This window comes from Bufo bufo, chromosome 6, assembly GCF_905171765.1.
Source record: "Bufo bufo chromosome 6, aBufBuf1.1, whole genome shotgun sequence".
In the NCBI taxonomy this organism is placed as follows: Eukaryota; Metazoa; Chordata; class Amphibia; order Anura; family Bufonidae; genus Bufo; species Bufo bufo.
In genome coordinates this window covers 298,784,181-298,810,711 of record NC_053394.1, presented here as the reverse complement: position 1 = coordinate 298,810,711, position 26,531 = coordinate 298,784,181, and the positions used below count along the sequence as shown (strand labels likewise).

At 41.3% G+C, this 26,531-nt stretch overlaps 1 protein-coding gene across 1 annotated transcript in view; it reads left to right on the top strand.

The window, feature by feature from the left end:
* The window catches only part of IGFBP4 (insulin like growth factor binding protein 4), a 76,413-nt gene extending 50,125 nt beyond the window's left edge, over positions 1-26,288 (top strand). Inside the window, exons 2-4 of the mRNA XM_040437687.1 lie at positions 17,915-18,075; positions 18,350-18,478; positions 21,431-26,288. Coding sequence (XP_040293621.1) covers positions 17,915-18,075; positions 18,350-18,478; positions 21,431-21,565 — 425 coding nt within the window. The 3' untranslated portion in view covers positions 21,566-26,288. The remainder of the gene's footprint in view (positions 1-17,914; positions 18,076-18,349; positions 18,479-21,430) is intronic.
* Positions 26,289-26,531: the final 243 nt, after the last annotated feature.

Sequence of the window (26,531 nt, the reverse complement as noted above, 5' to 3'; positions counted from 1 at the left end):
TGAGGATACATGGAGTAATAGGAGAACATATAGGGAGAAATGATGTTGATGGAGAATAGAGTTTTAGTAGAAGAGTGAGACAGTATAATCTAAGTGATTGTTTTTATTGTATTTTTGCCAATTGCACAGGATATTTTTAACCATAAAGATAATATTCAGTAAATCCGTGTGGCTGCAGGTTTTATTATTTTCCTATAGGAAGGCCATAGCGCAGGTTATCTGAAATTCTGTAGAGAACTAAAGTAAATGTCCTAAAGACAACCAGCCTGGTAGGAGGAGGAAGAAGGATGAGGTCTAGAGTCCCCTCAGCAGCTGGAGTTTGAGCAGTAGGGAGACCTGGAGAGTGGCCACACATTCCTCGAGTTTAAAGCAATAAAGCTTTGGCAGGAGTAATCTGCAAGGATTTCCTGGATATCAGGATGAAACGCATGTGGGCTAGGCTCACATCACCTACAATTAAAGTGCCATAAGTAGGAAGATAAAGCACATGAAAATCATGGACTTAAGAAATCACAGAAAAAGCCATCAAGTCTACTCAAAACCACAGAAAGATGACAAACTTACTTATACAAGGGCAGGCTAAACACCAGTTCCCAACAGGATGCAGAGAAGTCACAGTGGTATATGAATGAGGCTGCAGAGGTGCAAAATACTGATGAACATCCTTCACCTAGCGGTCATTCATGAGGGAGGTGGCTGTGTGGTATTAGTCATAGGGTTACTCGTAGTGTACCATGCAGGCTTACACCTTTTGTCACGTTCATACTACTAGATGAGGCAGGCTGGTCCCCACCTCCTACATGTACCATTAAAACTATATCCAACTAAAATATGCATGTGGTATTAGTTGATATGGATTGAGGGTTCGATTGTCTTGCAAGACCCTGTGCTAATATACACTTGTCTAACCTCCCCTGTATAGCATTTTTTCCTTTTTGCATGCTGCTGGAAATTGATGTTTTAACCTACCTTTATGTTAGTAAGTGTGACCTCATTCTGTGTTTATCAGGGCATATTCAGACATTGCGGTTAAGCCATAGTCAAATCCACATCAATTTTGTATGTGGTTGCAGTTTTCACAGGGAAACGTAGCTTTGATGTGTTTCACCTGTAAAAGGCAAAACTGCATCAAAAACACAACAAAACTATATATGGCTTTTTCTCATGGGCATTTCAAATATATTTCAACCAGAACACTCTAAACATTTGGGTTGAGCGAAAGACAAAGGAACATTCCATCAATTTATTCTGTGGCTAAAAGCTAAAAAAGAGAGGGTAGCATTAGGACAGAAAATGTAATAAAAATGGAAGCGGGCTGATCTATTCCCTTGGGTGTACATTGGGCATGTGACCTGAGTGCTGAGTGTGGTTGCCAGGAACTTTGCCTTGGCCGCTTTGTCCCTGGGAAAGGAAAACCTAGCTATGATTGCACACATATAGGAAAAATTGCAGTAGATGTTGAAACATTGTCCAAAAATAAGCATGGTGATGGTAGAATGATGAATGATAATCAGTGAAACTGAAAAATAGTTCAGGTTAGACATAGTTACATAGTTAATACGGTTAAATACATTAAGTTCAACCAAGGGATAGGTTGGGACACTGATTTTAGGAAAAGGGGAGTGAGACCCAGATTTTTACACATTTTTATAATCATTAATGTAATTTACTTGTAAGAATTCATCTAAGGTCTTTTTAAAACTGCCCACTATTCCTGCTGTGACCACGTCCTGAGGTAGACTATTCTAGAGATTCACAGTTCTTACAGTAAAGAAGCTTTGAGGCTTCTGGAGACCTAACTTCTTTAGATGGAGGCAGTGCCCCCTGGCCTTTTGAGGGAGTTTTAAAGGGAACAGCTTTTTAACATATTTTTTGTATGGTCCATTTACATTTTTGTATAGGTAAAAATAAATTTAATTATTTTAATCTTCCCTCAAGTACATTCAAATCCTTCTCTATAGGTGACTCTCCCAGTGTTACTTACCCTAGGACATATGATGACCATTGATTATAATTACCCAGATGCATAACTTTTACATTTGTCCACATTGAACCTCATTTGTCAAGTTGGTGCCAAAATACTCAGTGTCCTAGTGAGCTTGTAGTTTTTGAACATCTTCCATAGATTGCACAGTACTACGTAGCTTGGTGTCCTCTGCAAAAATAGACACAGTCATGAGAAGAGTCCAACCATGTCTTAGCCACACCAACTACATCTATGTGTTTGACTAGTACCATAGACTCCAGCTCCCCATTTTGCTTGCTTGACTTCTGACATTCAGTTCCTGGAAAGTGAATATCTGACATTTTTATAGGAACCTTGGTTTATATTGTTCGTTTGTAACAGGTTCATGTTACCAGCAGCTCTGTTTTTCATGTATGTACATTAGTGCCCAGTCTTCCCCCTACTCTCCTCACTAACCTCAGCCCCCACTAAATCCTACTATCCACTCCTATATCCCACTCTCTATCTACACTGTCCACCCCCTTATTGGTATGATTCCACCTCCCCAGATCCTAGTTTAAAAGCTCCTCCAGCCGTCTTAGCATTCTTTCCCCCAGCACAGCTGCACCCTTTCCACTAAGGTGCAGCCCGTCCCTACTGTAGAGCATGTAGCTGAGAAGCCCAGTTCTCCATGAACCCAAACCCTTTCTTCCTGCAACAGCTTCTGAGCCACTTATTTACATAGTTACATATATAATACAGTTGAAAAAAGACATAAGTCCATCAAGTTCAACTAAGGGATAGGTGGGGAAACGAATCCCATAAGGAAGTTAGACTCAGATTTCTACACATTTTCATAAGCATTAATGTAATTTACTTTAAAAAAAACAAAAACTTTTTAAAACTGTCCACTGTTCCTGCTGTGACCAGGTCCTGAGGTAGTCTTTTCCACATATTCTCAGTTCTTGCAGTAAAGAAGCTTTGACGCTTCTGGAGACTTAACTGTTTCCTCTCATATCGGAGGCAGTGCCCACTTGTATTTTGAGGGCATTTTACATGAAACAGTTTTTCACCATATTTTTTGTATGGCCCATTTAAATATTTGTATAGGTTAATCATGTTCCCCTTAGACATCTCTTCTCAAGACTAAATAAATGTAATTATTTTAATCTTTCTTCATAACTAAGACCCTCCATGCCCCTTATCATTTTAGTCGCCCTCCTGTGTAATTTTTCCAGTTCCAAAGCATCCTTTCTATGGACTGGTGCCCAGAACTGAACAGAATATTCCAGATGAAGCCATAGTAATATTACATCCCTGTCCCACAAGTCCATGTTTTGTTTAATGCATGACAATATCCTGGTGCCTTAGAAGCAGCTGATTGACATTGTATGCTGTAATTTAATCTACCATCTACAAGGACACCCAAATCCTTCTCTATAAATGACTCCCCCAGTGTTACATCCCCTAGGACATATGATGCATGGAGATTATTACTACCAAAATGCATAACATTTATCCACATTGAACCTCATTTGCCAAGTTGATGCCCAATCCCTCAGAGTGTCCAAGTCAGCTTGTAGTTTATGGACATCTTCCATAGACTGCACAGAACTACATATCTTACTGCAGGGGCGGACACAGACAGCAGAGGGCCCCTGTGCCAAGAATGTGCCTGGGCCCCCCCCACCCCCAAACCTCACATAAAGACATAAACATAGGTCATAGGTAAAGATTAATACTATGATGTGTGGCAGCAGAAGGGACCCCAATTTGTCATCTCCCCCCCAATCCTACAGGGAGAGGAAGGGGTGATCAGGGGCATCAAAGATGGTGGAGACCCTTTAGATACAGTGGTGAGTAAGATTCGTGAATAACTCCACATAGCTGGGATGAGAGATGGGCCTGCACATGAGGTGTCGGTTATGTTTTACTTAGGGGCCAAGTGGCAATACAATTATAATAGTGGGGGAGTGCTCGTCTCATCGCTGGAGGGGGGGTGGGCTGGAGGGTTAGGGGAGGGTTATTGAATATTGTTTTTCTTTTGTTTCTTTTTATTCTTTGGCTATCACAAATGAAGAGGTATATCTGTAGATAAAGTGCCTTTAATTTTGTAAACTGGTTGTCATGTATGAAAATGTCTTGATAACTGTCTGAATGACCAAGTGTAATGTATATACCCAATTCTATGCTTGCTGAAGGATTCTTCTTTCTTATGTGTTAGTAGTTTGAAAAAATGTTAATAAAAATTATCTGATTAAAAAAAAAAAGATACTGTGGTGCGTATTAACCCCTTACGGACACATGACGTACCGGTACGTCATGTGTTGTTCCGATCACCGCCGCCCAGCAGCGGGGATCGGTACAAGGTGCCTGCTCAAATCATTGAGCAGGCACCTCGGCTAAATGCGCGGGGGGGTCCCGTGACCCCCCCGTGTCGGCGATCGCGCAAACCGCAGGTCAATTCAGACCTGCGGTTTGCGGCTTTTACTTGGTGCGGCAGTGGTGCCATCGGGTCCCCATGGGGCTGTGGGGGGGACCCGATGGCATGGAAGGCAGCGCGATGCCTTCCTGAGGCATCTGCGCGGCATCTGCGCTGCCTTCCGGGGAAGAGCCTGTGAAATCCAGCCCCCTGGATCTCACAGGCACCGGAAGCTGTATGAGTAATACACACAGTATTACTCATACAGCCAATGCATTCCAATACAGAAGTATTGGAATGCATTGTAAAGGAATATACCCCCGAAAGTTCAAGTCCCAAAGTGGAACAAAAAATAAAGTGAAAAAAAAAGTTGAAAAAATAACGTTTTCCCAAAAAAATTAAAAGTTTCAAGTAAAAATAAACAAAAACGTCATTTTCCCCAAATAAAGTAAAAAAAAATTGGTAAAAGATAGGGGGGGAAAAAAAAGTATACATATTAGTTATCGTTGCGTCCGTTTAGACTGGCTCTATAAACATATCACATGACCTATCCCCTCAGATGAACACCGTAAAAAATAAAAAATAAAAACTGTGCTAAATAAACCATTTTTTTGTCACCTTACATCACAAAAAGTACAACAGCAAGCGATCAAAAAGGCGTTTCCCCACCAAAATAGTACCAATCTAACCATCACCTCATCCCGCAAAAAATGAGCCCCTACCTGAGACAATCGCCCAAAAAATAAAAAAACTATGGTTCAGAATATGGAGACACTAAAACATCATTTTTTTTGTTTTAAAAAAGCTGTTATTGTGTAAAACTTACATAAATAAAAAAAATTATCCATATTTGGTATCGCCGCGTTCGTATCGACCGGCTCTATAAAAATATCACATGTCCTAACCTCTCAGATGAACACCGTAAAAAATAAAAACTGTGCTAAATAAACAATTTTTTGTCACCTAACATCACAAAAAGTGTAATAGCAAGCGATCAAAAAGTCACACACACCCCAAAATAGTGCCAATAAAACCGTCATCTCATCCCGCAAAAATCATACCCTACCCAAGGTAATCGCCCAGAAACTGAAAAAATTATGGCTCTCAGACTATGGAAACACTAAACATGATTTTTTTTTGCTTCAAAAATGAAATCATTGTGTAAAACTTACATAAATTGGTGGAAAATAAGTTTGCAATTGGTGGAACTGTAAGTAAACACATATATAACTGGTTCAGTATACAGTTCTAATAACTATATTAACAGTAGGAACATTATATAACTGTTTTAAATACCTATTTTGGCCTCTTGCTTCCATAAAACACAGCTCTTAGTGGAGGGAATGTCTGTTCAGCTTCTCTCCTCTGGTGTAATGATTCTAGCAGCTCCTGCTAGGGGGATTTCCCACACAGGCTGTGTGTGAGGCTGGCTGTGATTGGTCTAGACTCCTGCCCAGCAACAACAGTTTAACTCTATGCTTTCTGTTGTTTCTGCTGTGTCATTGAGCTTACCTTACATTATATAATGAATCTTAAAGGCACATTATATTTTCTGCTTCTGTGAACACAATATATATAACAGTTTTATGACATCCAACATGAAGTCACTGTAAATAACTCTGCTTTTGTCTTTAACACACAAACATAGGAACTGTATTAAGGTTATAGGCAGGTATAGCTGTATAAACATATAAGCTATATTAGCAACCTAGGACAGGTCTTAGCTGGCCAGCTACATGTCAGTAAGGGACAGTCACAGGAGGGCCAGAGGGGGACAGGGGGGATGGGTGGGGTAAAAAAATAACATAGTCAGGTTCAGTGCCTGACTGAGGCAGTGAACACACAGGAAGCCTCCAGTCCTCACTCACCTCCTCCTAAATTGCTGCAGGCTTCACACATTCAGCACCAGGAGCGCTAGGTGAGGACCAGATGTGGGTGGGGCTACTACAAGGGGGTGGAGCTACAGCAACACTCGACAGGGGAGTGGATACTGACATCGCTAGATGGGAGGCCAAGCTAGTACACAGTGAAGTGGCTCAGCACAGGCCTGGCTGAGCTGGTGTCAAACTATTCATGACACTGCCCACCACACGGCAGGACTGAGCTGTAAGGAGGCGGGGGCCATCGCAGATGCAGCTCAGGACATGTTGCTAAGGCTCTGCTCCTCAGAGCTGTGAATGGTGCAGTAGGACCTGAGACTGAAGTCAGATAGTGAGGTGGGCCCAGTGTCGTCTCTAGCTTTCAGATTTTGGGGGGGCACACTGGGGGCCAGGACAAAAGTAGGGGGGGGCAGCTATAACAACGATACATTTACACAAGTATGCTTAGAAATGCTGCAATACTTTACCCAATACCTAAAACCGCAACAGGGAAGAAAAGTCCAGCTGTCTGTGGATGACACTTTTATAGAGAGGGGGATCTGTGGATGACACTGCTATGGGGGGGATCTGTGGATGCCACATACCGTATATAGCATCTTATGCTATATGTGTCATCCACAGATCCACCCCATGACAGTGTCATCCCCATTTCCCCCTCCATAACAGTGTCATCCACAGATATCCCTCCCCGCCTCTCACAGGAGTGTACATATATAAAATAAACATATTTCACATGAACACTTACAGTTACTTGGCTTGGCCCTTGGGGATTTCGGACGCCACTTCAACACTTGGCCGGGGGCTCAGTGGAGCTGATGTTGTGCTTTATCCTAATGAGAAAGATTTCATAATAAGGATTTGGAGAAGGGGCAGAGGAATAGCAGAGCAGGGAGAGGCTGGTGCTGCTACTAGGGGGTCACACCATGGGGGTGTAATAAAACCCACCATAATGCCCCCTAGTAGAAATAATTCTCCTTATAATGTGCAAAACATACCCCCTTATGCCCACAGTTGAGCTAATGTCCCCCATAATGTGCCAGTATAAAATACCCCTATATAGTGCCGCAGTAAATGCCTCCATAGTGCTCCTCTCCCCCCTTCCTGCTAGTGCCCCCCATAATGTACCAGTATAAAATGCCCCATATATCGTGCCCCAGTAGATGCCCTCAGTGTCCCCCATAATTTGCAAGTATAAAATACCCCTTCTTAGTGCCCCCCGTAGATGACTCCACCCACCATAATGTGTCCCAGTATAAAATGCTACTGTACAGAGCCCCCCATATAAAACACCCCTTCTTTGTGGCCTCAGTAGATGCCCCTATAGTGCCCACCAATAATGTGCCAGTAATAAGTGCCCTCAATAACGTGCCACTGCCAGTAACAAGAGCCCCCCAATGTGCCAGTAATAAGCCCCCCATTACGTGCCAGTATTAAGCCCCCCATCATGTGCCAGTATTAAGCCCCCATGTTCCAGTATTAAGCCCCCCATCGTGCCAGTATTAAGCCCCCCCATCATGTGCCAGTATTAAGTCCCCCCCATCATCATGTGCCAGTATTAAGTCCCCCCCCATCTTCATGTGCCAGTTTTAAGTCCCCCCATCATGTGCCAGTATTAAGTCCCCCCCCCCATTGTAATAAGCCCCCCCCATCATGTGCCAGTATTAAGTCCCCCCCATCATCATGTGCCAGTATTAAGTCCCCCCCATCATGTGCCAGTTTTAAGTCCCCCCATCATGTGCCAGTATTAAGTCCCCCCCATTGTAATAAGCCCCCTAAATGTGCCAGTAACACTATTGTAAAAAACAAACAAAAAAAAAACACTTATACTTACCTCAGTGTCAGCGATGCGACGCAGACTCTTCCTGTGTCCCGCGCTGTAAGGCTCAGGCGGCGCGATGACGTCATCGCACCGCCTGCGCCGGCCTCTTATAGGCTGCCGGCCTAGTGCCTGCAGCCTATCAGAGGAAGGGGAAGGGACACGCCTCTCCCTCCCCTGCACCTCCGCTGGCACAGGCAGATTACAATGGAGATGAGCGCAATGGAAGCGCTCATCTCCCTGTGCCCGGCGGCGGCGGCTCACTTAGGGGGGGGCATTTTAGTTGGGGGGGCACATGGGGGGGGGCACAGCATGATGTAGGGGGGGCCATGGCCCCCCCTGGTGACGCCACTGGGTGGGCCCCTTTTACATGCTGCATGGAGTGATGATAAATGATGAAGCGGGGAGCCTGCTGCTCTCTGCTTCACCATTACAATCAGCTGTCTGTACCTCCTGTGAACGCACAGACAGCTGAGCTGGAGGGCCCTCTCATAGGCTGGGTCCCTTTGCAGCTGAACCGGCTGCACAGGCGGAATGTCCGCCCCTGTCTCAGTGTCATATTTAACTCCCTAAGCTCCTGCTGTCTCTCTAGTGATGCTCATGCCACTGGTAGTATTTCTGAAAACACTACCTTGGAGTTCCTGGACTTGAACTTCTTTCCTAGTTCCCTAAAATCATTTTTAAGGAAGTTCCATCTCTCCCTGATTTTGTCATTGGTACTAATGTGTACCATGACCACCAGGTCTTCCCCAGCCCCAACCAGCAATCTCTCTATCTGTTCTGCAATATGCCAAACCCGAGCAACTAGATGACAACACAGTGTTCAGCATTTATGGTCTCGACGACAGATGACCCTGTATGTCCACCAAATAATGGAATCCGCAACCACTGCCACCTGCCTGACTTTTGATGCACTCCTCTTCCCATGCTTACAGCAGTCATTCTCCTGGTTGCTAGGAAAAATGCCCTGGGTTTGCGTCCCTAATATCATTCAAACATTTACTAGGGTGTTTCAGCTCAGGACTAGGCTCCCTGGCACTTTTTCCTGTACCCTTTCTCATGACATTAACTCAACTACTGACCCCATCGTCCTGATCATGCCCTCCTCCTCCCACCTCCATTTCACTGACCCAAGCCAGTGCCAGCACAGTGAGGTCTAAGCTGCTCTCCACGTTTGCAGTGCTTCTGCATGTTGCAAGCTGCGTATTTACAGTATCTCACAAAAGGGAGTACGCCCCTCACATTTTTGTAAATATTTAATGATATCTTTTCATGGGACAACACTGAAGATATGACCTTTTTATACAATGTAAAGTAGTCAGTGTACAGCTTGCATAACATATATGAAAAAAAGAGATTTCAGTTCCCCCACCGTCCTCCTTCTCCGTGCACGGATTCCTGACCAGTGGAAAAATCCAGCAGTAGGCTCAGGATAAAATCCAGTTTCTTTAATTCTTCATTATAAAATACATAGGCTGACCAGACAGGCCTGCATGGCTGCAAACAGGCCTGCAAATTGGTCTGCATGGCTGTCGTCCCAGAAGGAAGCCTCTTCTAAAGATGATGCACAAGAAAGCCCGCAAACAGTTTGCTGAAGACAAGCAGACTAGGACATGGATTAATGGAACCATGTCCCGTGGTCTGATGAGACCAAGATAAACTTATTTGGTTCACATGGTGCCAAGTGTGTGTCGTGGCAACCTGGTGAGGAGTACAAAAACAAGTGTCTTGCCTACAGTCAAGCATGGGGGTGGGAGTATCATGGTTTGGGGGATGCATAAATGCTGCCAGCTGTGGGGAGCTACGGTTCATTGAGGCAACCATGAATGCCAACATGTACTGTGACATACTGAAGCAGAGCATGATCCCCTCCCTTCGGAAACTGGGCCGCAGGGCAGTATTCCAACACAATAACGACCCCAAACACACCTCAAAAACGGCCACTGCCTTGCTAAAGAAACTGAGGAAGAAAGTGCTGGACTGGTAAAGCATTTCTCCACACATGAACCCTATTGAGCTTCTATGGGGTATCCTCAAACAGAACGTGGAGGAGCGCAAGGTCTCATCCACCAGCTCTATAATGTCATCATGGAGGAGTGGAAGAGGATTCCAGTGGCAACCTGTTAAGCTCTAGTGAACCCCCATGCCCAAGAGGATTTCTGGCAGTGCTGGAAAATGATGGCCACATAAAATATTGACACTTTGGGCACAATTTGGCCATTTTCACTTAGGGGTGTACTCACTTTTGTTGCAAGCGGTTAAGACATTAATGGCTGTGTGTTGAGTTATTTTGAGGGCAAACCAAGTTTACACTGTTATACAAGCTGTACACTTTGTATCAAAGTGTCATATCTTCAGTGTTGTCCAATGAAAAGATACCATAAAATATTTACAAAAATGTAAGGGGTGTTATTCACTTTTGTGAGATACTGTAGATCCAGAATCTGGGCTTCTAGATATGCAACATGCTTGCATCTAATGCAAATGTATTCACCCTCAAACAGCTCTTCAAGGCATGCATACACTGTACAGAATGCACACTTAGTAGCATTGTCCATGGAGCACATGTTTAAATGGGGATGAACAGTAACGTATAAAAGAAACCGTAAATGTGAATTTAAATTCAAACCCCTGACAGCTATAATTGGGGAACTTGCTAGAATCAAGCAAAGAATGCACAAGGAAAATTTATCAATCCTTAATTCCTATGTCCTTGTGTTAAACTGTGGCCTAGTGTTAAACTATGCACTTATCTGTAATTGCAGCACTTTTCTGTAATTTTGCAGTAATCAGCAAACCTTGCAGCACTTGCAAAAATTTGCTTGCAGTTTCTGTGGCTTTAATGCAAGTTTAGATGACAGAAATCCTTAAAGCGGCTTTCCAGGCGTTTGGCCCTTTTTAGATAGCCCCTGTAGTAAGTGGTAAAGAATAAAAGATTTAAACCCACCTTCTCCTTGCCAATACAGCCCTCCTGACTCTATTTGATGATCTTTCAGATGGGCCTCAGCAGTCATGTGTCCCTAAGTTGCACATCACTGCTGGGTCACGTGCTACTTGGGACAAGTCGCCGCTGGGACCAGTCATTTTTTGCGGTGGTGCACATGACCGCCATCTGTACACTGGCTGGAATAAGCAAGCTGGGAATAAGAATATTGCCAAATGGAGCTAGAGTGAAGGACAGCAATTGGTCATTCTTTTATTAAAGGGAGTCTTTCACCTAAACTGACCATTATAAAACACTAACACCATGATCTGCATTATAGTCCCCATATTGGAATGCTACTTACAGTATAGCTGTCCGACGCTTATTTTCGCTAAAAACACTTTTATTCCATATGTTATTTAGGTTCTGAAGGTGCCCAGGGGCAGAGTTCAAGCGGCGTACAAGTCATTGTACCAAAGAATAAAGTTAAAGTTTTGGAATGAACAAGTCAAAATCCTGACTTTAATCCAATAGAAATGTTGTATAAGGACCTGAAGTGTACAGTTCATGGGAGGAAACCCACCAACATAACTGAGTTGAAGCTGTTTTGTATTGAGGAATGGGCTAAAATTCCTCCAAGCCGATGTGCAGGACTAATTAATAATTACCATAAATGTTTAGCTGCAGTTATTGCTGCACATAGGAAGCACACCATATACTGAAAGCAAAAGTTGACATAGTTTTCCACTCCCAGACATTTGGTATGAGATCATTTTCCTCAATAAATAAATGACCAGGTCTAATATATTTGACTCATTTGTTAGATTTTGTTATTTTACTTTATATTTAGGACTTGTGAGAAAATCAGTTTGTCTATCTAAATGAAATTACCTACATAGTATAGATCCTACCTGTAGCAGGAATGCTTTTGCAATTTTAATTGAGTTGCCTTCAAACCAGAGGTACCATCTATGGAGAAAGGCAGTGGTGTTCACAAGGTGAAATGGCTGGAAAGTGATGGATATACGGTGAACACATACATTGTAAGAGTATAGAAAAGCTTGGTGTGGGATTATTATTAAGTTGGTAATAGATAAAGTAAAGAAAATTAAATTACCAATGGTCTGGTACATTAACATTTTCTTACATGATAATTAAAAAACCATTATACAGGAATTTTAAGACAGAAATCTCTTTGAAAAAAAAAAAACTGCACAGTCGTCCAGCAGCCAAGACGCTGAAATTCCTTACATCCTCTCTTGTTGCCCATAAAAAAAAGAAAATCACTTGCCAATCTGGCTCGGCTCCATCCTGCTTTCTGAGATTACCATCTTGGATGGATGTCACGGCAGCTATGCTTGAGAGGACCAGCCAGCACCTTCTGGAGGGCCTGTCAGACTTTCCATGAACTCATAAGAGAACTGGGGCTGCAGAAAGGCAGAAAGCAGACAGTGTGGTGGGGGAGGTTATAAGAGCCAGGGTTGACCCCATTAACACCTTGGACCCAACACTGGGGTTTGCACTGCAGCTTTGATGTTGTTTTACTATTAAATTTGCCAAAAGCAGCAACTCTCCAAAGTGTTAATACTTTTCCTGGCTCCTTTCTGTCTGTGTCAGTGTGTATCAGGCTGCATATCCCTTAACTCACTATGATTTCTGCCATCCAGCATTAGAGCAGCAGACAGTAATGTCTTATTTTCACCATAAAAATGCACAAAAGATCCAGATGAGAATGATGGATGGATAGAAAGAAAGAAAGAAAGAAAAAGGGCAGCATGGTGGCTCAGTGGTTAGCACGGTGCCTTGCAGCGCTGGGGTCCTAGGTTCAAATCTGACCAAGGACATCTGCATGGAGTTTGTATGTTCTCCCCGTGTTTGCATGGGTTTCCACCAGGGACTCCGGTTTCCTCCCACACTTCACAGACATACTGATAGGGAACTTAGATTGTGAGCCCCATTGGGGACAGTGTGACGCTAATGTCTGTAAAGCGCTGCGGAATATAGTAGTGCGATATAAGTGCATAAAATAAATAAATAAATAGATGCAAAAGTTTCATGACCAACTCCCTAAATACTCCTCTAGACTCTAAACAGATACAGACTCCCCCCAAACAAGACCTGCTTACATGCAGACTCCCTGTATACAGATCCCTAAACCAGCCACCAAAAAAAAAAATATACACCCCAGATCAGACCCCAGATGCTTACATAGCACCTCGTAATATCCTTCTGTCTGAAACTTTGCAGAATTGTTCTCTGGTTAAAAGTGATTTTCCAGGATTTTTATATTGATGGCCAGTCTTCAGGATAGGCAATCATTATCAGGTCAGTAGGGGTCAGACACCCCCCACCCCACCAATCAGCTGTTTGGGACTAGCTCTGGTGCTGGAAATTGCCACTGGAACTACACAGTTATGTCCATCGACTACATAGTATACTATATACTTCTGGTGCTTATTTCTGGAGAAGGGGCCAATCCAGAATTGCTGATAGGATGGTATTAGACCCCGACGATTTGATATTGATGACCTATCCTGAGGATAGGCTATCAATATAAAAATTCTAGAAAACCCCTTGAAAGACCGGCACAGATCTGGTCAAGGGACAAGGAGGTCCTTCAAAAGTAACAAGAAATGCAGAGAAGAGGGATGAGCATTGCTGGTCTCTCTCCTCCTCTTTCTTCTGCAGAATGCTCATGTCCCCCCTACAATCAGACCCATGATTTTGCTAGCTAATCTTGAAGGAGACAGGGAAGGGGCTGTGTAAATTATGCTATATGTGAGTGCATTGTGGGGCAGCGAGTTGATGGTTCCCTGCTAAACTTTAGTTTTCTATTATATTTGCATCCAGAGGACGCAAACATTGTTGGAGATGGCACCACTGCTGGTAGGGGCACTGCCATGGGGCCTGGGGCAAATATATCATTTGTCTTATAGTTAAAGCTCCCTTTACACACTGATTAGCCATAATATCACAACAACCTGCCTAATATTATGCTGTGTGGCTACTCGACTGCTTATGCAGCACTGTATTGTGTGTGTGACACTATTCTATGAAGGATTGGCCACCAAATATATTATTGCAACTGAGAACACAAATTATAAATCCTACAGAAATTACTCATAGTTTGTAGTAGAATAAGTAGTCAACTCATTGTTAAAGGGATAGGTCATCCATATATGATTGGTGGGTATCTGACTCCTGCCACAGCCACCAATCAGCTGTTTGTAGAGGCTACGGTGCTCATTGGTCACATGGCCTATCATACAATATACAGTGCTGTGCTTAGCATGCTTTGGATAGCCCGCAGCTCCTTGGCCTCTTCAAACAGCTGATCAGTGGCTGTGCCTGGAGTCCTCAAGATAGGTCATCAATATTCTACTCCCAGAGGAACCTTTAGTGGAATATTATTCAATAAATAACACATCACATACATAAAAAGCCACCAAGTCTAAAGAACATACATTGCAGTAGTAAATTGTCAAAAAGGCTAAGAGATTACAACATGGACATTGTTGCCATCTTGGTCCATACGAGCTATGACTTTTTATTACTGTGCATTTTTTGTACTTCTTTATCTATAGATTTTTTTTTTATACGTGGTAATTTAAGTTGTAATCTTTTATCACACCTGCGTCCTGGAGACTGGGGGCCCAATCATAGATTTTGCATTGTAGCACAGGAGCTTAAAGTTATGCCTCTAGTCAGGGGATTATTATTCTGATCGGTTAGTGTTGATATACTGAGATTAAAAACCCCTTTAACATTTTATTTTGCAACAGGATGCCAAACAGTATGGGAGCCTATAGCAACTACTCACATATGAGCCCTGATTAACAGTAATTTTCAGTATTTACTGGCTCCCATGGCCATAACCATGAGGATCCATGGCAAAAGATAAGCATGATAACAATGGATATGGGGGGCACACGACAATGGAAAAAGAGTGCACTAATGGCTCAAATTCAATGCAAAGATACCCAAAAAGGAGTTAAAAAAAATTACTTTTTTAAAATACTAGAGTACATATACAATATATGGTTAGTAGCCATAGACCAGGACGATAGGTATACAGGGGGTTCCAAAAGATCCATTATAAGGTGAGAAAAGAGACCAAAGGAAGTGAAATGATGTCCATCACTGTGCAACCCTTATATCTGCTATAAGGTTTGCACAATGATGGACATCATTTCACTGTTTAATAAAGTCAAAAAACATTTTTTTTTTAACTCCTGGCGTCCTAGGCCTCTTGTTGTGCATTATGTTTTGTATAAATTATTTGGGGATTTTTTAATGGTATTTATCAAGAATCATGACATCATGAATTTAATATGTGATGCTTTATATGTATATTGATATTATGAATTTACAAGGTACTATAGTATTTATTGGCCAATAAATCATGAAATAGGTAATTTATACACATTTTTATGTGTATTTTTTACTAAATAATCATGTGTGAAATCAATAAATAAAATTTTGGATATTCTGTATGTATATTTTTTGCTATTTTTATATAATCATGTGTGGAATTTGCAAATTAATTCATTATAATGGTTTTATTATTTTAGTTTTGATATATACATACATTATTATATACGTACATTATTTCTTATCATATTTAAGTTTTTTATATATATATTTTTGGCTACTTGGGGTATGTTTTTTTTATGTACACACAGCTCATATTGCAAATTGTGATATTCACATATCATGCTTTTTTATTAATTCATAGATAATCATGTAATTATTTGTTATTGACTTAACCATTATAATCATGTTCTTTTTTAAGGTTTCCCTTAATATGATTAATTATGTTCACATACATCACACTATATATATTTTTTTATTAAGATATATCCACGTCTTACATGGAGAGCATTTGCGTTCCATTTGGAAGTCGCGCAATGTACGGCTTTTATTATGACCTTCATACTATTGCACTCCATGTAGAACGCATTTACGTTCCATTGTTAAGAGGCGTGGCTTATTACTTGTGATCACTGTGTTTTGATGTTTCCTGTTGGTGGCCATTTTGCGTATGCACGGTGTGGGACCTAGGATGCCATGACGACACTAGGATGTACTTTGTTAATATTCAGGTGATTCTATTAACTATTGATTATAACTAATTCTATTTGTATATATAAAGGACTCTGTAACACACAGACATTCACCCCTGAGGAACCCGGACTCTACCAGCGATACGCATGGGGTGTCATTTGTGTGACTCAGATCCACCTTTATAGTCTGAGTCTCATATATTTATTTTTTTCTGGTATAATTTCATGTCATTTTGATGCCACATTATTACTCACTCATTGCGGATTCCTTGTTTGTGTTTTGTATTTTTGGCTTGGACTATATACATCTTGTCCTTATATGTGGACTCTGGTGGATGCTGTGTTTGTGCTTGGTCTTATTTGTACCAGCACTTGATTTATTGTAAACTAATTTTAAATGATGTCTGTATGTCTATGTAGTCTAATAAAATTGTCTTATTGATTTTATATTTTGTGAATATGCACATTATTGCAGTTTTCTTGGGCCATGTGGCCTTTTTGGGTACCTTATAATCACCATAAGCAGCAAGTGAAATGAAAGCGTAATGGTTATCATTGCTTTTTAACTTGTTCTGAAAATAACACGATGCCTTGATCCTTCATGTTACTAAGCTCCATTATTGGTCATAGAAATTGTTATTTGTAAAACATTCATGATTTATGTTCTAGGGTAAAGGTCAAGTGTTATTCCTAAAAGTAAGACAGTGCTGAAGTTAATTACACAGACATAGACTTCTCCTGCCAGCGACAGGCCATTGGAACAAATATTCTTGGAAAGCTAAATATTCTAGAGATGGAATGTGATGGAATCATCATTTTTGTAACCCTGCATTTACAGCTTAGAAATAAGACAACGTTAATGTAACTTTAACCAGAACCAGAACCATAGGTGAAAAAAACAAAACTTAAAGGGGTTGTGCAGGATTAGAAAAAAAAGGCTACCTTTTTCCAAAACAGTGCCACACCTGTCCACAGGTTGTGTGTGGTTTTGCAACTTCAATGTAACTGAATTGCATTAATAAAGCATTAATGTTTTTCTAATCCTGAACAACTTCTTTAACCTAAGAAGTTTCTGAAAATGAGATTCTTTATCTGAATTTATTTGAAGAAATCTCTCTGCAGGTCCGTAGAGGTAGACCGGTTGCTAAGGATACATAGGATTTGTCCGGCAGTGTATGCATAGCAACCAGCCTGCTTTACACTACTTTGGGATGAATTGGCAAGGATGTTTGGTTTTATTCAATTCACATGTCTATCTTTTAGTTTCAAGATTTCAATAAAAAATTTTACCTTTAAATCCCTTAAACTTCAAGGTATAATGGTTGTGAATGATTTCAGGTGTTAAAAGTGCTAATGGCAGAGCTTAATGGTTGTACACAAACGCCATATGGTTCCCTATTATGGAACTGTAGGGCCTCCTGTGTGCTGCTGTAAACGCTCTTTTGGATGCCATATGTATAGAGCATTCTCCAGTTTAAAAGGTTCTCTGGGCTACAGATATTGATGGCCTATCCTCAGGCTAGGTCATCAATATCAGATGCAGAAGGTTCCATAAACTCTGTAGTTTTGGGTGCCTGCGTACTGAAATTCAGCTCCCATTCACTTGAGAATAGGTCATCAGTATCTGTAGCCCAAATAACCCCTTTGAATGCACAAAAAAGTAAAAATGATTCTTGTCTTAACTGAGATGATAACCAAGGTTTACAGTCACTTAACCGTGAATTTGTCATATTGGGTATTACCATAATAGTATAAGCAAAAAAACATAGGATTTAGGCCAAATTACTGTTGTGCAAACTGTGATAGATAATTTCCTATATGGATAAAATATGTTTAACTATGAATGATGTATCTTTTTTTTTCAGCCGAGGATGACTACCCAAATGTCAGCTTAAATCCGTGTCCTACAAACGACAAGATCTGCATCCAAAAAGAACAGGCAAAAGCAAACCGGAACACAATGCACAGAATGAAAAAGCACTCTACGGGCGGCCAAAAGACAGTAAACAATCTACCTGTCCAAATGGTAAGAGAGGTATATGATGGTACCGGTTTCAACATACGTGACCATAACTAAGCTTTGGCTTGTATAACTACACGAGAATGGTGGTATTGTCAGGTTCACTCACTTTAATGAAGCTTAAATACAGTACCAAAAACAACACATGGACAGATGTGGAGCTGTTTTAGAATAAAGCAGACTTGCTTCTTTAATACTAGACAACCCCTATAACCAAAGCATGTAGTGTGGGCTTCTCATTATCTTGGTGGTATTTACCTTAAATTGTTGTTCTTCCTAGGGTACATGCCACATGGCGTTGACTATAGCATTAGATAGGTTGACATCTCTAAGGACCAAGACACAGGAGGATTTTCTAAGTTACCCAATCCCAAATTGTGACCGGGATGGAAACTTCAACCCCAAGCAGGTATATTGATCACTTACCAATTCTCAATAATGATCATTAATAATTAAATGTTTTATCAAAGTTGTATCTGAAATATAGTACATCATTTTTTTTAAAAACTAAACAGGTTCAACAATAAATGTTTTCAGTTCCTCCATCTCGTACAGTGCTTTTTATGCTCTGTTCACCTGCTCGCCGCAGCATTTGCAGTGATGAGCAGGTACACAGAGCAGAGAAGGCAGCGCTCGTATGAAAAAGAAAAGCGGACAACCCCTTTAAAAACATACTTGGAAAATATTACATACAGCGCTACAGAACATACAGGGTAATACAGCCCCAGATATGTACCTCTTACATCCAGTGGCGTCTCCTCTCTGATGTAGACACTCTCTTTCCTCTTCTTCTCCTGTCAGACAGAACATCATGGTGACTTCTTTCAGCGTGTTTTGTCTCTGCAGGTTTAACAAACAGACATCTTACTTTCCTACTTTTCCATCATCCTCCCACCTTATCAACACCCCATCCTGCCACCCCCAATACTGTGTCCGCTGTGCCCCCCAATACTATCCTGCAGAAACAGTCCCCTGAAAATACAGGTACCACACACCGCACCAGTATAAAAAATTAAAAAAACTACCTTTCAGATCAGACCCCCATATAAAACCCTAAATGAGATCCCCATCTCAGACCAGACCCCCTTTAGACCGCTATGTCAGACCCTAACCCTATAGCAGACCTCAGATAAGACCCCATTAGACCTCCAGACTCCTGTATCAGACCTCAGACCAGACCTCCAGAGCCCCATTACACCTCAGACCAGACCCCCATTGGACCTCCAGACTCCCACTAGACCTCCAGACCCCCATATCTGACCCCCATTAGACCTCCAGACCCCTATATCTGCCCCCCATTAGACTTCCAGACCCTCAATCAGACCCCCATTAGACCTCCAGACTCCCAATCAAACCCCATTAGACCTCCAGACCCCCAATCAGACCACTCCAGACCCACAGTCAGACCTCTTCAGACTTCCAGTCAGACCTCCAGACCCCTAATAAGACCCCCATTAGACCTATAGACCCCTAATCAGACCTCTCCAGACCCCCCATTAGACCTCCCCAGACCCCCAGATCAGACCTCCAGACCCCAGTCAGACCTCCAGATCCCCCAATCAGACCTCCAGATCCCCCAGTCAGACCTCCAGACCCCCAGTCAGACCACTCCATACACCCATTAGACCACTTCAGACCCCCATTAGACCTCTAGACCCCTAATCAGACCTCTCCAGACCCCCAGTCAGACCACTCCAGACCCCCCCTAGATCCCCAATTAGACCTCCATATCAGACCTCAGATCAGACTATAAAATAATAAAGTAACTTACCTCTCCTGCCGCCACTCTCCCTGTCCTGGCTCTCTTCACTTCTCAGGGCCAGCACTGCACAGTCACCTGACCTCCTGCAGCTTTAGGCCACAGTGCACTCTGTATGTCCTGACGCTGCAGGCAGCCAGGACGCATCAGCGCGGGACCTGAGAAGAGCAAGCAGTAGGAGGGGTAAGTACAGCGCTCACATCGCTTCACGCCTCCTGCATACTAGTCAGCGCTTCCATTACGGAAGCACTCACGAGTATTCCCTTTGCAAGATGCACTGCATCTTATAAAGGGAAAAGTACAGTCCCACTGGCTTAGGGGCCCGGTCGCAACTGCGACCGCTTCTACCGCTATAGTTACACCAGTGTCAGTGGTTATGCCCACCAGTGAAATCCAGCAGCTGTGGCTGTGCTTACACACTAAAGGAAAAAGCGGTGTTCTTTCTGGTGCCCAGGACCATGGCAGCGTGCATATGCATGATCCGCAGCTCCCATCCAAGCCACCACGTATCTGCGCTGCAGTGATGGCCATAACTCCTGGAAACGTGCAGTATATAGTGCGATGACAAAAATTTATCAAAGGAGGCAATATGGACAATCACAACACATAAGTTTCTTGTATTAACTTTGCCTACCTGGTAAATGCCATTTGCTGAAGTGAGACAACCCTGTAAATGCAACGCTAAAGCATCCCTACAGCCTCTTCATACTTAGAATCCGTAGGGGTCCCTGCATTCTGGAAGTGATGAACTGTTTAAGACTTTAATGCTGCAGTGAGGGGATTATTAACCATAGATAGTAAAGTAAAATTACCATTTTTATTCAGATTTTTTAACACTCCATTAATTCCATGGCATCATAGTATTGTACATATTTAAAGGGTTTCCATACATAAAACAATACAAAAATAAGTGAGACAAACATGAAATAACTGGTACAGAGAGAATGGTACAAAGGGGAAGAGGACTCTACCCACTAGGGCTTACAATGTAAAAGAGGAGAGTAGTTTTATTAGCTGTTCATATGGTTGTTTAGGGCCAGCATAGTTGTTATAGGCTTTACTGAAGAGGTGAGTTTTCAGGTTGCTTTGGAAAATTTGGTGCTGGAGTAGCAAGCTCTAAGGTATGGGGAAGGCACGGCATTAATTTACAGCAAGGCCAACAATTGTTAGAGCCACTGGATCTTTAATAATTGTCTTTAATTTGTTGTCTTTTATTAGCACCTTTGGTCAGGCTAGGTTTGTTAACAATAGTTATAGAACCTCCTAGAGTAGATCTCAGCTGCTGTCTACTACTCCCATTCTAGGTATTATGAATGCCCAGAGGCATAGAAGGAACAATCATGACCAACATGTTCATAATATTTCATTTCTAGTTTGATAAACCAAATTTCATGTAAATCATCTCTTGGTTTGCATAAATTCCTATTTTGATTCCAACGGTCACGAATATGACCTAAATATGGATCATGTTGAAGGACCGTTTTGGAAGTCATATAATTAAAAAGGGAGTAAAAACAAATATATCTGTAACTTACATAGAATAAAGAGGTAAATACATGATTTCTTTTTTTTACTGACTTGACTCTTGCCTGTTTCTCATAGTGCCATCCAGCTCTTGATGGACAACGTGGAAAATGTTGGTGTGTTGATCGGAGAACTGGGGTTGCACTGCCTGTGCCTTATGATCCTACTCATGATCCAGACTGTCAATTGACCTCAGAGCTCATCAGAAAATAGGGTCCATGGAGGTTTCTCCACTTGAAATCCATCTCCCCACACACTATTCTAATAAAGGAGATTTAGCAAGTGGGCACATGCAATCTTCTTAATGTTGAATCTAAAGAGACTACATCACTCATTCTTTGCCTGAGGAACCTTTTGAGGAACACAATCTAGATAAGCTGAAGTTAACTTAGGCAGAGAAATTGACATATTATTTGGGTGGGCTTTAGGGTATTCCGGGGTTTTGGAGAAAAGGCATTATATAGTTTTTTTAAACCTTAGGAGTCAAGTATTTGGAATAGCATTTAGTGCTTTCAAGAAAATCAGCTGAAGCAAAGTAGATGGGTTTATTTTTTAGGAACTTTCGATGAGCCAATTGAAGTTGTGTAGAAGACGTGTGGAAATACAGAATGTGTAGCATGATGAGGTTTTGACTGCTTGTTTCTATATGATTTGTAGAATTTTGAAAGTGAAATTTACGCAGTTGGTAATTGATTGCGTAAAACATTTGCATCCCAAATCATTGGACATTTTAAGACTTTCTTAACAACCAAGGGTGTCCCCAAAACAGCCTACTAATGCCTCTTTTTGTAACTCATCACAGACCACACCCCCTTTATAATTCAGTTAATAGGACAGTCTTGCAAAAATTGAACTGTTGGCTTGTATACATTGTCATTGATGGTGGCACTCTTCATCTAGATAGGAAACAGGACAGAATCAGAAACCCCCACAGAAGCAGATTAGTCTGCATAAAGTGTCAGTATCATTACATTAATAAATGATAGTCCATCAGCAAGTAGGCTGGCTGCAATTGATAAATTCTATTATTTGTATATTTTTTAATACTCATAATTTAGAGTGCATATACGTAGTGTAAACAAGGCATGGATCTCTCATCACTCTACCATGTCTTTACATGCCTTATCCTATGGATTATGCCCATTTGGTTAATGGTAATCCCGAAGTAGATTCCATAAATATTGTAATGTTCAGTAATTGTGTAACATATGTACTGAGGTTTGTATTGTGATATAGGTAACATGGGCCCTTGCCAGTACTACCTTCATGCTAGTACGATCTTCTGCTTATGCTTTATAGAGAAAATTCCCTTTTTGAACAAATTTTCTCAATTAAAATCTACACAAAACTTGAATAATTTATCTGCACAACTTATCTAACTTTGTAACTCTCACCTGAGCTCCCACAATGCACTGATCCTTAATAATAAGAATCCATGTATAGCTTTCTGTCTGAAAGGAGAGTGAAACTATATCAATAAAATCATTACCAGATAATTAAAATATTTGCCAAGATACTCAAAATATTATTCAGATTTGAACTGTAAAAATGTTGTATGTTGGATAGAGTGGTGTTTCCCTTTCAGGAGTGTACCACTGATCATGACCACCATGACCAAGATTATTTTTTACAGTACTGTAAAGTTTTAGACAGGTGTGCAAAACATGCTGCAAAGTAAGAACGCTTTCAAAAATAGAAGTGCTAATAGTTTATTTTTATTAATTAACAAAATGCAAGTGAATGGACAATAGAGAAATTGAAATCCAGTCAATATTGATAAGACGAGCCCCCTTGAGGCAGGTCACCATTGCGGCCTGCCTTAGGCTGATTCCGCCCCCCCCCCCCCCCCCCCGTCGCCAGATGTTTTGATCCAAGTGACGGGGAGATGCAGCAGTGGCCATGCAGGGATCCGGAGCAGGTAAGTATAATTCATGCAAGGGACCCGGGCATTGGGGGAGATATTTTAGATATTGGATAACCGCTTTAAGCAGAACTCTATTTTTGCTGCTTCATTCACACAGCTATCAAGTTAAAATTCTTCCTGTCTACAGCAGCCACTAGGGGTAGAAGGACAGTTTTTCATAAACTCCCTCTTGTTTTGGCTGCAGGTAGCCACATTTTTTTCATGAAAAGGGTTGTCCGAAGGAAGGTTGTCTTTGTGAAAGCATAGTCACCAACAGTCCCGGTAATGGGACAAATCTAAGAATCGAGAGGTGTGATTTGTGCAAATTTAAGTGGTTGAGGGGTTGGAACTGGGGAGTGCCTTAAATGCCCTGGGATTTGTTGGCATCTGTGGTAAAAGCAGTTAAGATATTAAAATAATAAAAAAAAAACTCTAACAACCCATTTAAATTATATGTCTGTGTAAGGAGGTAATAAGCATAACACACAATGGATCTCCGATTACAATAAAGATATGTAAGGAAATAAATCTGCACAGAATTTTGGATCTACACTCCTCAACATAGAACTTGCAACAACAAAAAGGAAAAGTCGTCGAACTATGGCAAGCACAAGATCGACAGACATATTAATACCGTAATATGCAAATGCTAAAAAAAGGAAAAATATTTAAAACAGCATGATTTATTCATGAGCACCACGTGCAGAAATACACACACTTTGACATGGTATCAGTGACATTATAATGGTTGTCCGAGGAATGTTCTGCATGTCACGCAAAGTCATCAAGATTTACTGCTGGCAGCTCCCTTTATAATTGCCGTCCAATGACGTCCCAAGTGTGTTTGATGGGAAAAGTTTGGAGACGCTGAAGACCATTGGTACCATGTTTAGCCACATCGCTACTCACAGTAGCATGAGCAACATATGGCCTAGCGTTTCACTGTGAAAAATGGCTCCTGGACACTTTGAAGAAATGTCAATACCTTTTTGTTCCACGACCAAATCAGAATAAACCTGAGATATTAGTGTACCTGAAATTAATTCTAGGGGGTTCTGGCTACCGTACATTATGCCATCACATGCCATATCACCAGGAGCAGGACTGGTGTGACGTTGTATTGTGAAAGCCTCTCTATGGTATTGCCCATGTGGTCCACAGACCAATCTCCGGCTATTACTGCATCCAAGACTAAAGCAGGGCCTCTATTCCAGCCTCCATTGCCTTCTAGTCTTTGACAGCTTGAGGTCAATTGAACACCTGTAACTGGACATCTGGCTCAATCAGACCATCCATCAGTGCAGAGGTTCACCCCTGTGCACATCTTGCTGTCATGCCAGTTGATTGCTATTCTCCCAACCACTGGGACATGAAAAGTTGAACAGTGCTGACATCTCGATCTAGGCACGTAGCAAACTGTCAGAGTGCTAAACCAAGGTCTCTCAGTTCAAGGATTCTTTTCCTCTCAGTTTGCAACAAGTGGTGATAACTGGCATGCTGATGAACAGGAGGCATCACACAATCATCCCACACAATTTGATAAAATTTTTGAGACTTCATTTAAAATACTTTGCTCTTAATCTGATTTTATGCCTCTCCCACATGCCACAGATTGGAGCTAGGTGCTTAAAATTTTATAATCTGCAGATCTTAGCGACACATTCTACTTCCTTGATTTGCATAACCTTATGGCTTGTCCTTCTTGATTTTGCAATTTCAATGTTGAGGAGTGTATTTTGATAAAATGCTGTGTCGAGATGGATATTGATCATGAAATTACATTACTGAAGATCACCACTGCAACCTTATACCATTATTAATTCATGTTTTCAGACATCTAAATTGTATAGCCTCCAACAGGATACATTCAACAGGATGTTCAAGTCAGGCTTGCACTCATCTTCTTTTCTCATGTATTATATAAGGCATACATTATAAGCTTAGTGGGAGGGAGGGTTATTCTTATATGCAGCAAATAGAGGAAGCAATGCAAATAGTGTCTGGAGTAGACTTAGTGTAATAAGATATTTTTTATAAATCTTACCAGTGGAGATGTGGATCTGCAGAGTAGGCAGTAGGAATTGAATGGTGTTTTATTTTTATCAAGGGGGATTGACTCTATATGACTGACTAGTGATTTCACAATAATTCCTTTCACCAGCCAACAATATGCACTGGGAGAGGTGAATGGACTATATGAGTTTGGATTCTCTTTTCTTGGACCAATAAAATCTATTGTCGTTGTATAATGGTGACTGGTGAACTTTTAATCAACACTGTAATCAGTCTACCAACTCACTCCTCCCTATTGCTTAGGAAAAAAGTGCAAACGTAACTTAAAGAAAATATCCACTTTCTAATACTATGTTGGTTATTTAGGTTTAAAATTCTGTGCTGATTAATTTCTTAATATATCTTGATAGTGATGAGAAGTTTTTCTGATCCTCATCATAGGACATAGAGTTAAATATAAATTCTGGCTTCCGGTAATCACCACTAGAGGGAAGCCTAGTAGCTTAATGTATACAATTTATACATTAGACTCATAATAAAACAGTCTTCACTAACCTCCTTGCTCCCTCTAGTGTGACTACATATAGTCAGGTGTTCAGCATTTAATTTCATGTGTATACAAAGGATATTTAGCTTTGTTTCATTAAAAAGAGCTCCGACTTCTATAACACTATGTATAGCAATAAGGCTACCCTTTATGGGCTAATATAGTCGAAGGTGGACATTAACTTTATGTAATTTCTGTGTTTTGTTTAATGTTCTGGTGGGTTTTGGCCTGTTTCTCTGAATTGCAATGGTATTTCTGTGAAAAATCTTCCTATCACATGATCTACCAAGGTTAAAGTCTTCATGGTATACAGGATAATGTACAACTGCCTTCTCAACCAACCAAAGCGGAGACATTTGCAAGAAGAAGGAAGCATTACGACAAGGGTTAATGTTGGCCTTTAAATGATGTAGCATTTTTTACATATCTATTTGGTGTTAAATGTGAAAACAATAAACACACTGATGTTTCCATCACGTCTCTGTCCAGGTGACTTCCAAAATCATAATAGCTACTACAGTAAAATGTCTGTCTTGGTACATCTCTAACCTCCCTCAAAGAAAAAGTAACTACACACTTCAGTTTTTCCTTTTGCGGCACTGGGGAATGGAAACCATCTTGCTTCTTTTGATGGTGGACTGAAGGTGAGCATCTCTGGCAATTGGGTCTCGATTTTCAGGACCTATATTTATGTCATATTCAGAAGCTCCAGAGGT